This window comes from Vicia villosa, unplaced genomic scaffold, assembly GCF_029867415.1.
Source record: "Vicia villosa cultivar HV-30 ecotype Madison, WI unplaced genomic scaffold, Vvil1.0 ctg.000893F_1_1, whole genome shotgun sequence".
Lineage (NCBI taxonomy): Eukaryota > Viridiplantae > Streptophyta > Magnoliopsida > Fabales > Fabaceae > Vicia > Vicia villosa.
In genome coordinates this window covers 245,270-256,847 of record NW_026705402.1, presented here as the reverse complement: position 1 = coordinate 256,847, position 11,578 = coordinate 245,270, and the positions used below count along the sequence as shown (strand labels likewise).

General features: G+C 31.6%; 1 protein-coding gene and 1 pseudogene across 1 annotated transcript; one reads left to right on the top strand and one right to left on the bottom strand.

The window, feature by feature from the left end:
- Window positions 1-3: 3 nt before the first annotated feature.
- LOC131632011 (uncharacterized) lies at window positions 4-588 on the bottom strand. The gene is made up of 2 exons (XM_058902775.1): window positions 543-588; window positions 4-500 (listed from the first exon to the last, which is right to left on the bottom strand). The coding sequence occupies exons 1-2, from the start codon at window positions 586-588 to the stop codon at window positions 4-6; spliced, it is 543 nt and encodes a 180-aa protein (XP_058758758.1).
- Window positions 589-8,817: 8,229 nt separating this feature from the next.
- On the top strand, window positions 8,818-10,425 carry LOC131632010 (uncharacterized; annotated as a pseudogene).
- The last annotated feature ends 1,153 nt before the right edge of the window (window positions 10,426-11,578 follow it).

Below are 11,578 nucleotides of genomic sequence, written 5' to 3'. Positions count from 1 at the left end.
ATCCTAAAACATTAGATTTGGCACATGCAATCTAAGTTTCCTATTCACCCAACCTCTATATGCTATACAATCAATAATCTTTTCCACAGTATTATTCCTATGCGTATTGCTATTGAAAATAGAATCATTACGATATAGCCAGATTTCGTGGACAGCTTCCGTAATTGCCAATTTAAAAAGCATTGCTTTCAAACCCTTTCCTTTAGTGTTCTCCAATATCCAAGGCAACTCTAAACTCCAAGGCAAAGGACAGTGGTGAATATGAAGCCAGCTCAGAATTGCAGTCCATAATCTCTTAGTAGCAGAGCAATCGAAAAAGAGATGTTCAACGGTTTCCTCTTCGTGATCACACAGGTTGCACCTCTTGTTATCCAGCAAACCGAATCTGTACAATCGCTCTTTGGTGGGTAATTGGCCTTGACACAACATCCACAGCGTAATTCGAGCTCTAGGCCGAGCAATATTACGTCTCAGCAACGAATGCCAACAAACAGAATTACCTGCGATCAAACAGTTATACACAGTTTTCATAGAGAACTTACGGTTTAAAAGCATGCGCTGCCACTCCGAATCAATAAGAGCAATCATAGATTTACAGTTCAACACTTTTTTCATAATCCAGGTCCAGGACTGCCCCGTCTCTACCTCCATAACATTCTTCCCTTTCAAATAAACCTTATGGATCCACCGGATCCAAAGGCTATCGCTTTTGTTGCAAATGTTCCAGAGGCATTTAAGAAGAGTAACTTGGTTATTATTATGTATCTAGTTTTAGTCCCTACTGTTAAATTGATTTATATTTTTGAATGATTATTTTACAGACATGTTTAGAACGTTATAAAAAATTCCTCGAAAAAAAAAACTCAAAATGTGATTTTTAAGTTGAAGTTTGTATTACTTTTATCATTATTTTTTGAAATTTAAAAATTTCATATTTAATTCTTCTCATTTTATAAAATTCTATAATTTAGTAAAGAAATATTTTATAGTATTCTAAACAAATATAAAAAAAATTATTCAAAAATTTAAAATTCTAAGGGTAATTAAACAGTTTTCAAAATTTTAAAAAGTAGTAAGGATTAAAATTGAATGCATAAAATTTTTACGGGGACTAAAATATATCTTAATAGCTAGAGACTAAAAATAAAATTTGAAATATTTATAGGGACCAAAAACATACTTAACCCTTTATTTATTCGGAGACAATTAATATAAAAGAATTAGACATGACAACGAGGTGGGACGGAAGCGGATTTAATCACTATATTCTCGTACCCATCTTTCTATATCAGTTTCACCTCGCTGTCGCCTCCACTGACATAAATTTTATTATTTTTTAAAATATTTTTTATAACAATAATTAAATTAAATATTTGATCACTTTAAAAATTATTATAATACTTGATTATTTCAATGAAGTTGATAAATTTGATATTTTAAAATTAAAAAGGATTAATGATAAAATTTTTATAAAAAAAATAAGAATAACAAAGTAATTTTAATAGACGGGAACAAGTATTTTGCGAGTACTAGCATCCCCATCTCCGTTTTTGTAATTAAAAATTAAATTTATTATGTATCCATCTCATACTTAATTTTATCAATTTTTCCTATTAAATTTGGGACGGGGCCGTCGGGTCCAACCCTATGCTTAAAAAAATTGATACAAGTACAACATTAAAGTTATATAATTACAAATATTCTAATTTATTACTATCACCTCCTTTTTTATAAGTTGTTTTTTTTTATTTTCTTTTTATATGAAAAATAAGAAATTAGAAAAAAAATTATCAAATTAATTTTTATTAATAAAATGAGAATGATGGATTAAAAGAATAACAAGATGAAAAATAAAAAGAAATGTATATTGTAAATTAATAATAATAGTTAGATAAATGAAACATTTGACTTTAGCCATAGAATTTTTTTTTATTAAAAATTATTGACCAATGTTCTGGAATGTACAATGGAACTCACCTGATTATCGTAAAGATGGAGAAATATGTTCTGGAACGAAAAGTGATTTTAGGAAGCAATATTGGTAAAAAAAGTGTATACACAAATTATCATTGTAGAAGATGAAGATGGTGCTTCATCTTGTTCTTGATTCAGTTACATAAGAAAGAAAGAAGAAAAGCACTCTGTGCTATATTGACTATTAGAGAATGAAGCACTCTGTGCTATATTGTTCATACAAGCTTAGCTACAATAAAGAGATACAAGAGAGTTTTATATATGTGTATCCAACAACTAGTGGGCCTAACTACTTAAACAGAAAACGAGGCCCAAGGGTGTTTAGTTAACAGTGTTAACTACCCACTAGAAAATTATACTCTAACAATCATTGACACATTCTGATATAAGAATTCTTTTCAAGTTTTAATGTAGAGAGTTTCCAATAGCTCTAACATTTGCTATGACTATTAACACTAGTTATGGGGCAATTACGGTTGAAGAATTTTCAAAATATTCAATAGAAAAGTTATATTTATAAGTGGTTAATATATAGTCATATTTTAACCACTTACAAAATATAATTTTTCCCAACAAAATATATTAAAATATCAATATTCAATAGAAAAGTTAACCCAATCAAACTAAGACTTAAACCCAAGTATATATAATTTTGGACAAACAATTCGATCACTAGTTCATTTACTTTTTTATGACTATAAGTGGTTGAATTGTTTGTCCAAAATCATATGTTATTGGGTTTAAGTCTTGGTTTGGTTGGGTTGACTTTGATATTTTTCGAGAAAATTATACTTTGTATCCTAACAATTATCCTTATATCTCTAAAAAATATTTTTCTGGACGAATTTATTCCTGTATAAATAGTTAAAAATGAAATTTTTTTACTTTTCACTCATTTTGCCTAAAAGTTACTGAGAGAGTGTAGAAGATTACATAAATCAGACAACCAGAGAGAGAGATTTTTGTTTCATCAATTGCACAACCGGACAACCCACAAATAAGAGTTCCGATTTTTTGTTCTTTTGGGAAATTAGCAACCGGACAATACAAGGTTGAGTGTTCCAGTTTTCACATTTTTTGCAATCACCAACCGGACAACCCATGGTTGTGATTTCCGATTTTTATATTTTTACAACTAGACACTGTCTCTCAGTTGTCCTGCTCGCCTTTTTTTAAATATTTTATATTTTTTAAATATTTTTTTATATTTTATTTATATTTTATATTTTATTTAATTATTTATATTTCTTTTTTAGTGGTTTGTAGAAGAGGAGGTTCGATCGACGGAATGCGCCAAGGAGGAAGATAACGTCGACAGATAACGGAGGATGGCGAGGGACATCAGGGAGCTGCAGGGGGACCGAGCGATACTTCTCTTCTGACTAGGTATCAAGATCATATTGCTCGCCATTTATGGTTCGACGAGGTACGTTAATATCTCGTTTATGTTGAATAATTTTAAATTTTATGTTGAATAATTTTAAATTTTATGTACTTATATGTTATCACATATATTACATATTGTTTTCAGGAGAGAGGGCCAAAGACAACCTTAAAGGTTGTTGCACATGGCAGCAAATTAATAGGATGAGTTCCGCACACTCTTCCAAATGTGATGAATGATTGGTTAGTTGGCTCTGGCATGTCATCTCTTCAGCATACTAGTTTGTCCATAGTAGATACACATCTTTTATCTGCTTTTGTTGAGAGATGGCATCCTGAAACATCGTCATTTTATATGCCGTTTGGCGAGATGACCATTACGCTAGATGATTAGTTTGTTGAGATATTTCGGGCACTCAGAGTAGAACAGGGCGGACCATTACCTAGGGACGGACCAGTTACTTATGATAATGACTCTGATTGATGTCATGGTTTATGTTTTATTTGTAGACTTATGTTTTAGTTTGAGACTTATGTATTATTATGAGACTAATGTTATATTTTGAGACTTATTTTTTATTAAGACTTATGCTTAAAATCAGTTGTCAACACAATATAATAAAAACTTATTAAGTTAATTGTCAACAAAATAGTATAATCTAACATATTAAAATCCAATATCTCATAGTCCAACATATTAAAGTCCAACATATCATAATCTAACATATTTCCCTAACTCACAAGCACAGGGTAAACCATAATTCTACATCTTGATTACCTTTCATACTTAGCTTTCTCCAATGAATGTGAATAGCCTCAATTGGTATCGGATCACCACTCAATGTATATCTCCCTAACTCACAAGCACCGGGTAAATTAAACCATATACATTTCTATGAGTACCCGCACTTTTGAGTGTTTGTATCCACCATGTTAATCCTGAACCACTCTTCAGCAATGTGCCTCAATGAAGCTCTTGATACTGAACCACACAAATTCACATAAAAAGAACTAGTGTGTGCATGCTCAACTTCATAAAAACTCTTCTGAAATGATGCTCTAATGTTGCCCACTTGTATCTTGATATTGTCATTCATAACCTCCCAACATTTGCATAAATCACCTAAGTTGTTCTCTAACATTTGCTTAAGTTTCTAATGTACAGACTCCACCCTTTAAATAAAACAAAAAAACTAATTATCTGTAATATTAAGATAAAGAAACGATATCGACAAAATTATATAAACATACCTATTAGTTTTGGTGTTGTCCAAATGTAACACTTGATTGATCCATGCTTCGACAAATCGAAGTTTATGTGGAGTCAACCATGTGTCATTCACATAATCAATAAAATCTGTGGAGTCAACACATGCATGCTCAAGTTGTTTCAACCTTTGATGGTACTCCATCTCATCACTAGCCCTTATAAGTTCATACCACATTTTCTCCCCAGTTTCTCGCATATCATCCACAACATATTCCTTACACTTTGATTTCACATTTTTATTAATGTGAAATCGACAAAGCAAATTAGTTGTCTTTGGAAATATTGTTTCAATAGCTTTCATCAAAGCAAGATCTCTATCAGTCAAAATTACTTGTGGATAAAAATCCTGCTTAGTAAACAATTGTTTTAACTTATCCAATACCCAACAAAAAGTCTATGTCTGCTCAGATTCCATATAGGCAAATGCAACAACAAATGTTAACTTAGTTGATGTCATACCAACTATTTCAAACAACGGTTGCCTGTACTTATTTGTCTCGTATGTGCAGTCCATAATCACTACAATAGGAAACATATTCAACAGCTTCACTGATTCCGGATGAGCCCAGAAAATATCTCTCACAACTTCTGACTCATCTTTTTCCTGCTACAGTAAACATAGCCTTATTCTTCAACCAACTTGAACAATTGTTGCATTTCTGTTCTGGAACCCCTTATGTCTTTCTGTATCTCAGGGTGTGTTTGTTTCAAGGTTTCAAATTATATTCCTTGGAATAGTATTCCCAGGATTATTATTCCCACTTATGTGTTTGGTAGAAATTAAGGTTTTCTGGGAATAATTGTAAATTTGTTTAAAAATATTTCAAAAAAAATAAAAATAAAAATAAATGTAATTAGTAGTGGAAAGTTATAGTTGGTTGAAATTATTCTCATGGGAATGTTATATTCCCACCCTTTAAGCCTTGGAATATAAATAAAAGAATCATGTGTGAATAAGATTTCTGGGAATAAAAAGTTCCTTGGAATAATTTTTTTAAACTTGAGTAGGAATCTTGAATTCCCATAGTCTTATTCCTGGGAACATTTTTTCTAACCTTGAAACAAACACACCCTTACTCTTATGTTTGTATATTTGCATGATCCGAGTGACATTCTCCGGGTCACGCTCTTGGAATGACAATAATATGTGTCTTGGTGGAACATGGCGTTTTGTCAAATTAACAATATACTGCTGATCATCTAGATTTAGTCGACTTACAAAAGCATGACCCTCAAATCTATCAGGTAATCCATGGTTGTGAACTCCATATTTTACATCGATCTTCCATCCAGAACCATCTTTCGACGGTGCTGACCTAATTTTAAAAGGACAACCACATCTTTTACTAGCACTCTGTTTCGCTATCTCCTTTTTTGTATTTTCAACCTTTATCACAACCAAATATTAATTTGTCACTTCTTCCTCTCTTGCCTCTTTTGGTATATGAACGAGTTATTATAACTGTCACTTTATTCCTGATTCCAACCTCTCTAATCCAGTTTATCGCCTCTTCTCTTGTAGATATATATTTTTTCGGTTTGACAAAACATGAACCAGATAACACGCTAATAGGTTATCCGGTTTTGGAAAAAAAACCGAAACACACACAATTGGGTTATCCGGTTTTAAAAATTATATTAACCGAAATTCTGCATGTTGTGTTATCCGGTTGGCATACGTAGTGTTAACACTTGTCGTTATCGAATTACTCCGATAAACAGTAAAAAAAAAAAAAAAAAACAAAAAGTAAAAATAGAAAAGAATAAATTTAAAATATTTTTAAAATTGTAAGGATATTGGAATAACTTATGGGGTACATAATATAATTTTGATTTTTAGATTGTTTAAATTATTGGTTAGAACAAACTTCTACATCCAAGGAATTTGAACTCATAACCTTTGGGCAAGAGATATGTTTGGCCATAAGTCACCGCCATTGAACTATTGCAATATATTTGATATCACTTATTAAACGCTGAAAGAATACATTGGTTCATATAATTAGTATTTCAAAGAGTTGTTACTATGCACCAATTTTTATGACTATCTCTATAAATTGAAACACTTTTAAGGCATAAAGATACACGAGAAATCACATGTTTCATGAGACAAAAATTATATTTAAGTATTGAGGAGTAGTCTAGTTTTTATTGTTCTTTACTATTTGATTATATCGTTAAGTTCACGCCTTTTACTTAGTTTTAATATTACTATTTTACTGTTTTTATTTAATTTCAGGTGTATAGAGAAGAATGAAGATTCAAAGCTTTTATTAAAGTGATTAAGGCTAAGAATGAGAGATATTTAAATGTCAACGAAAATTTAAGGAAGAATGAAGAAAAAAACGTGAAATGGCAATCTGAATTATTCGTTGCTTGTAGGAATAGCTACGACCGTACAAAACATCCAAGACTACCACCACCTTTTCGTGATAACCATTATGTAAGAATAAGATTGGTTTTGGATTTGGCCTTAGGTTTTGATGATAACTTTATATGTTATCTTAAGAACAATTGTATACACTAACACTTTTCGTTCTAGTGTGTGGCTTTTGCCTTACAGGTTCTGACTTTGTTAAAAAGGCATATGACGTCATCAAGTTTTGAACTCAACACTCTCCAGAGTACCAGTGATGTGTTACACTGGAAGTCAAGACTCTGGAATGCTACTTCTGCAACGGTTCCAAGGAACGTTAGTACAATAGCTTATAATCGTGACTTTGTAAGAAAGTTTTGGAGGACTTCTAAATCTTTACTTCTGTGTCCCATGTTCTGAAGATGCTGAAGACGAGGTTTTGCTGAACGAGTTATAAAGATTTGAAGACATCGCTTCTAAAGACCAAATGTTTAAGACTTTGAAAACAAGGTTCTGCTGAACAAGCTCTGAAGACTCAAAGACTTAGGGACTAAAGATTCAAGTTATGATCATTTACAATATGCTTTAACCAACATACAATCAGAAGCCTCTGAAGACTTAAAAGATCAAGGACGGCTTGTGGGTGATGGTGAACATAAAATTACTAACGTAAATTGTGACTTATACTCTTATAGGGTGGCGTAAGGACAATCCAACCTGTAATTGTTATCTACCAATCCCACCATGATCGTTGGGGACTTTACAACTGTACTTTGCATTTCTTATTCTACCCTCCACAGGATATATTCTTCTCTATAAAGGAAGCCTTTGAAAGAATTTGAAATCAACAAATAAGTTCTACAAAACTATAGCAAAGCGATTCACAAACTCTGTTAGAGAAATCTTTGTATAGTTTGTATTTTAGCAAGGAGCTTTTGTTCGTATCTTGCTTATCAACAATTTTTTGTTGTTCTACTTAAAAATTGTGTAATCTGCTTATCAGAAGCAACTTATAACACACACTAGTAATCAAATTGGTTCATTGATTTCCTTGGGGGACTAGGTGCTAGTCAAAAGCCCTGAGAAGATTGTGACTGCGGTCATGGTGGTTTCACGATAAGGATCAGATGAACTTATTGGGGTTGTCAACAAGGTTGATTGGAGCTTATTGTGGTTGTTTCCTTGAGAAGCATAGATGCTAGTCAGGAGTCTCAAGAAGGCATTGGTTGCAGTCAGTGTGGTTGTCTGTAATCAGTTTGATTATAGTGGATTAAGTCCTTATTGAGAAGGCAAAATTGAAGCTTTTAGGGTGAGAGGGTTATTTGTTATTCTTGTAACACTTGTAATCTTGATTGAAAGAGAAAGTAAATAATAGCAGTTATAATCAATCCTTGTTGTTCTTCTTGCTTCTCACTGTGTTCCTTATTATACTTTGTTTTTGGCATCGTTTTTACAATAAAAACCCTCACACAGTTACTATTCCTTAAATATGGTTGATTCCTAGAATAAAATGAATAATTATAAAGAAAAATGCTCAAGTAAATACTACAACGAGTCAAAATTTAAGCATTATTCTATAAAACAAAATGCTTGATGGATTAGTGATTATTTTTATAAGAAAAATGGTAGAAGGTTTACGATTAATCCTATAGAAAAACTTAGTCCCTCAAAAGCAAGAAAAAAACCGGTTTGAAAAAAATATTAGTAGAGGGACTAACATGACTCAATTATTTTTTGTAAGGGATTTAATATGGACTTTTTTCTCTCAGGGACTAATCTAACCTCTGCAATTTTTGTGACGGGCTAAAATGGACTTTCACTCAAAAAACTAATCATGGTACAGTACTATAGATCGGCTTCCTTCTTTCTTTATCTCTGACTATTCGTATTTCCTTTCTCCCCTCTTCGTCACTTTCAATGAGTTTGTTATTGAAACCACTACAAGTATTAACTTAAACTTGTAAATTTCATTCAAATTTATACGAATACATTTGAATTCTTATTTATATTTCTAGGTTCTTGAACTACAAAGGGAAAGTTGTGGAACGATTTATTGCTCTATATCATGTCAAATATACTACATCTGAGGCACTAAAGGATATTCTTTATGGTATTCTCGATCGTCACACGTTATCTATTTCAAGAATACGGGGGCAAGGATATGATAGGGCTTCAAATATGAGAGGTGAGTTTAATGGTTTACAAAGAAAGATTCTAGATGAAAACCCTTATGCTTTCTATGTCCATTGTTATGCTGACCGTTTGCAATGGGTGGTTGTGGCCGTTGCTAGTAGTTGCTCATCTATTCATGATTTCTTTGAGTACATCTCCCTGATTGTAACCACAACAAATGCATCTTGCAAGAGAATGGATGCTTTGAATGAGGCACACACCAAGATATTTTGAATAGACTTGAGAGTGGTGAGATATCTCAAGGAAACGGCTTGTAACAATCATCTAGTTTCGCTAGACTCGGGGATACTATATGTGGTTTACATTAAACTACCTTGATTCGTTTGGATCAGATGTGGTCCTTCGTGTTAGAGGTGCTTAGTATTGTTGATGAAGATGGACGTGGACCATCTCAAGCGGCAGGTTTGATAGAAAAAATGGAGAGCTTTAAATTTGCTTTCATTTTAAAGTTGTTTGGTATCACAAATGAACTTTCAAAAATCATGCAAACAAAAGATCTTAATATTGTGCTTGCTATAGAATTAGTTGATGATGTTAAAGCTCGGTTGGCTACATTGAGAGAGAATGATTGGGATAATTTATTTATTGATGTCCAAGAAATTAATTTGTTTTGCTCAAAGTATTCCGGTGCCAAATATGGATGAAGAAATATCGGTTCAGGGTCGTTCAAGAAGAGAAGGGAGAACTGTCACTAATTTTCATCATTACCGTGCAGAGATTTTTTATGTTGCTATTGACAAAATATGTGCGGAGATGGATCACTGGTTTAGTGAAGGAAGTAACGTTGTGCTGGATTGCTTCTCATGTCTTGACCCCAAGAACTCTTTTTTCAAGTTTGATGTTGATAAGCTTGCTCGTCTTTCTAATATTTATCATGCAGACTTATCTGATGATGATCGTGGAACAATAAGGGAGCAACTTGAGACTTATGTACATCAAGTGAAAAAGGCATGCTTCCTTTACTTCTTGTGAAGATGTTCAAAGTTTGACTATGAAAATGGTTCAAATTGAGAAACATTTAGTATTTTCATGGGTCTACAAACTCATTGAGTTGGCTTTGATATTGCCGGTGTCGACAACATCCGTTGAAAGAGCTTTTTCAGCAATGAAGATTATCAAGTCTAATTTGCGCAACAAGATCAATGATGTGTGGCTCAATGACTTGATGACATATTACACCGAGCGGGAGATATTCAAATCACTTAAAGATGTTGATATTATTCGAACATTCACCGCAAAAAAGTCTTAGAGAAAATCTTTACCTCTTAATTTTATTTAGCACACTATTTATAAGTTAAGTTTCATATCTCTTATATTATGTAGATTATTTATATATGGGAAAAGCTAAGGTTAATACATTAATTATATGTTGGTGAATAAATTAATTATATGTTGGTGAATAGTCGATGCGCAGCCTTTAATCCAATATAAAGTTCCACGGTACATTTTGTCATGTAGTGTGAGTTGAATGGAGTCAGTATGTATGCATGGGTGCATTTAATTTTGCTCGTTAATTCAACATGTGCTCTAATGTTTATCATCAGCAGATTTGTGCTAAGGGTCCCGTTTATGTTACTTTTGTTTGAACGGTTTATTTATTTTTTATTGGTTTTCAAAGTCTAACAATTTTGCCAAAATTATTCATAGTTATTTATTATAGAAAAAATTATGTGAAATAAGATTATAGGCTGTTAAATGTTTGAATAAATATAAATGTGATGTACATCTTAATTAGTAGTTTATACATTTTTTATTTTTTATTAACCATTATGATTTTTCATATTTTTAATCTATAAATAGGATCTATATTATAATATAAATGGTATTTGAAGAATACAATATAATATTATTTTTTCTTTCTTTTTTTCTTTTTCATCTCTCATTCATCTCTATATTGTTTTAGTGAATTTCACAACACATTATCAGCATGAAACTCTCATGTATATTTTTTTATTGGTTTTAGTATCATAAAATATATTAATTTCAACCTATTATATCTTATTTGACCAGGATAATATCAATTGCGATTTTGATACATCCCAAAAAGATTGCAAGAATAATATTAAAATATCCCAAAAGGATTTTATAAAGATTTTTTTGTTGTGTCGATCTAAAAATTCATAATTTGTAATATACTTATAAAAAGATTGTCATTTTAACATAATGACACAAATAATTTTAACGCATCCCAGAATGATGGTTATCTTTTTTAGATCATTGTTTATAACAAATTATTTATATAGTTCATGAAGAACTTATCAAGTATCCCTAGAGGATAACAAAATAAATTATTATATAGTTCATGAAGAACTTATCAAACATCACTGAAGGATATTAAAACAAATTAATCATATGGTGATATAATTTTAGTGATATGATTTTGTATGATTTTGATAATTTTA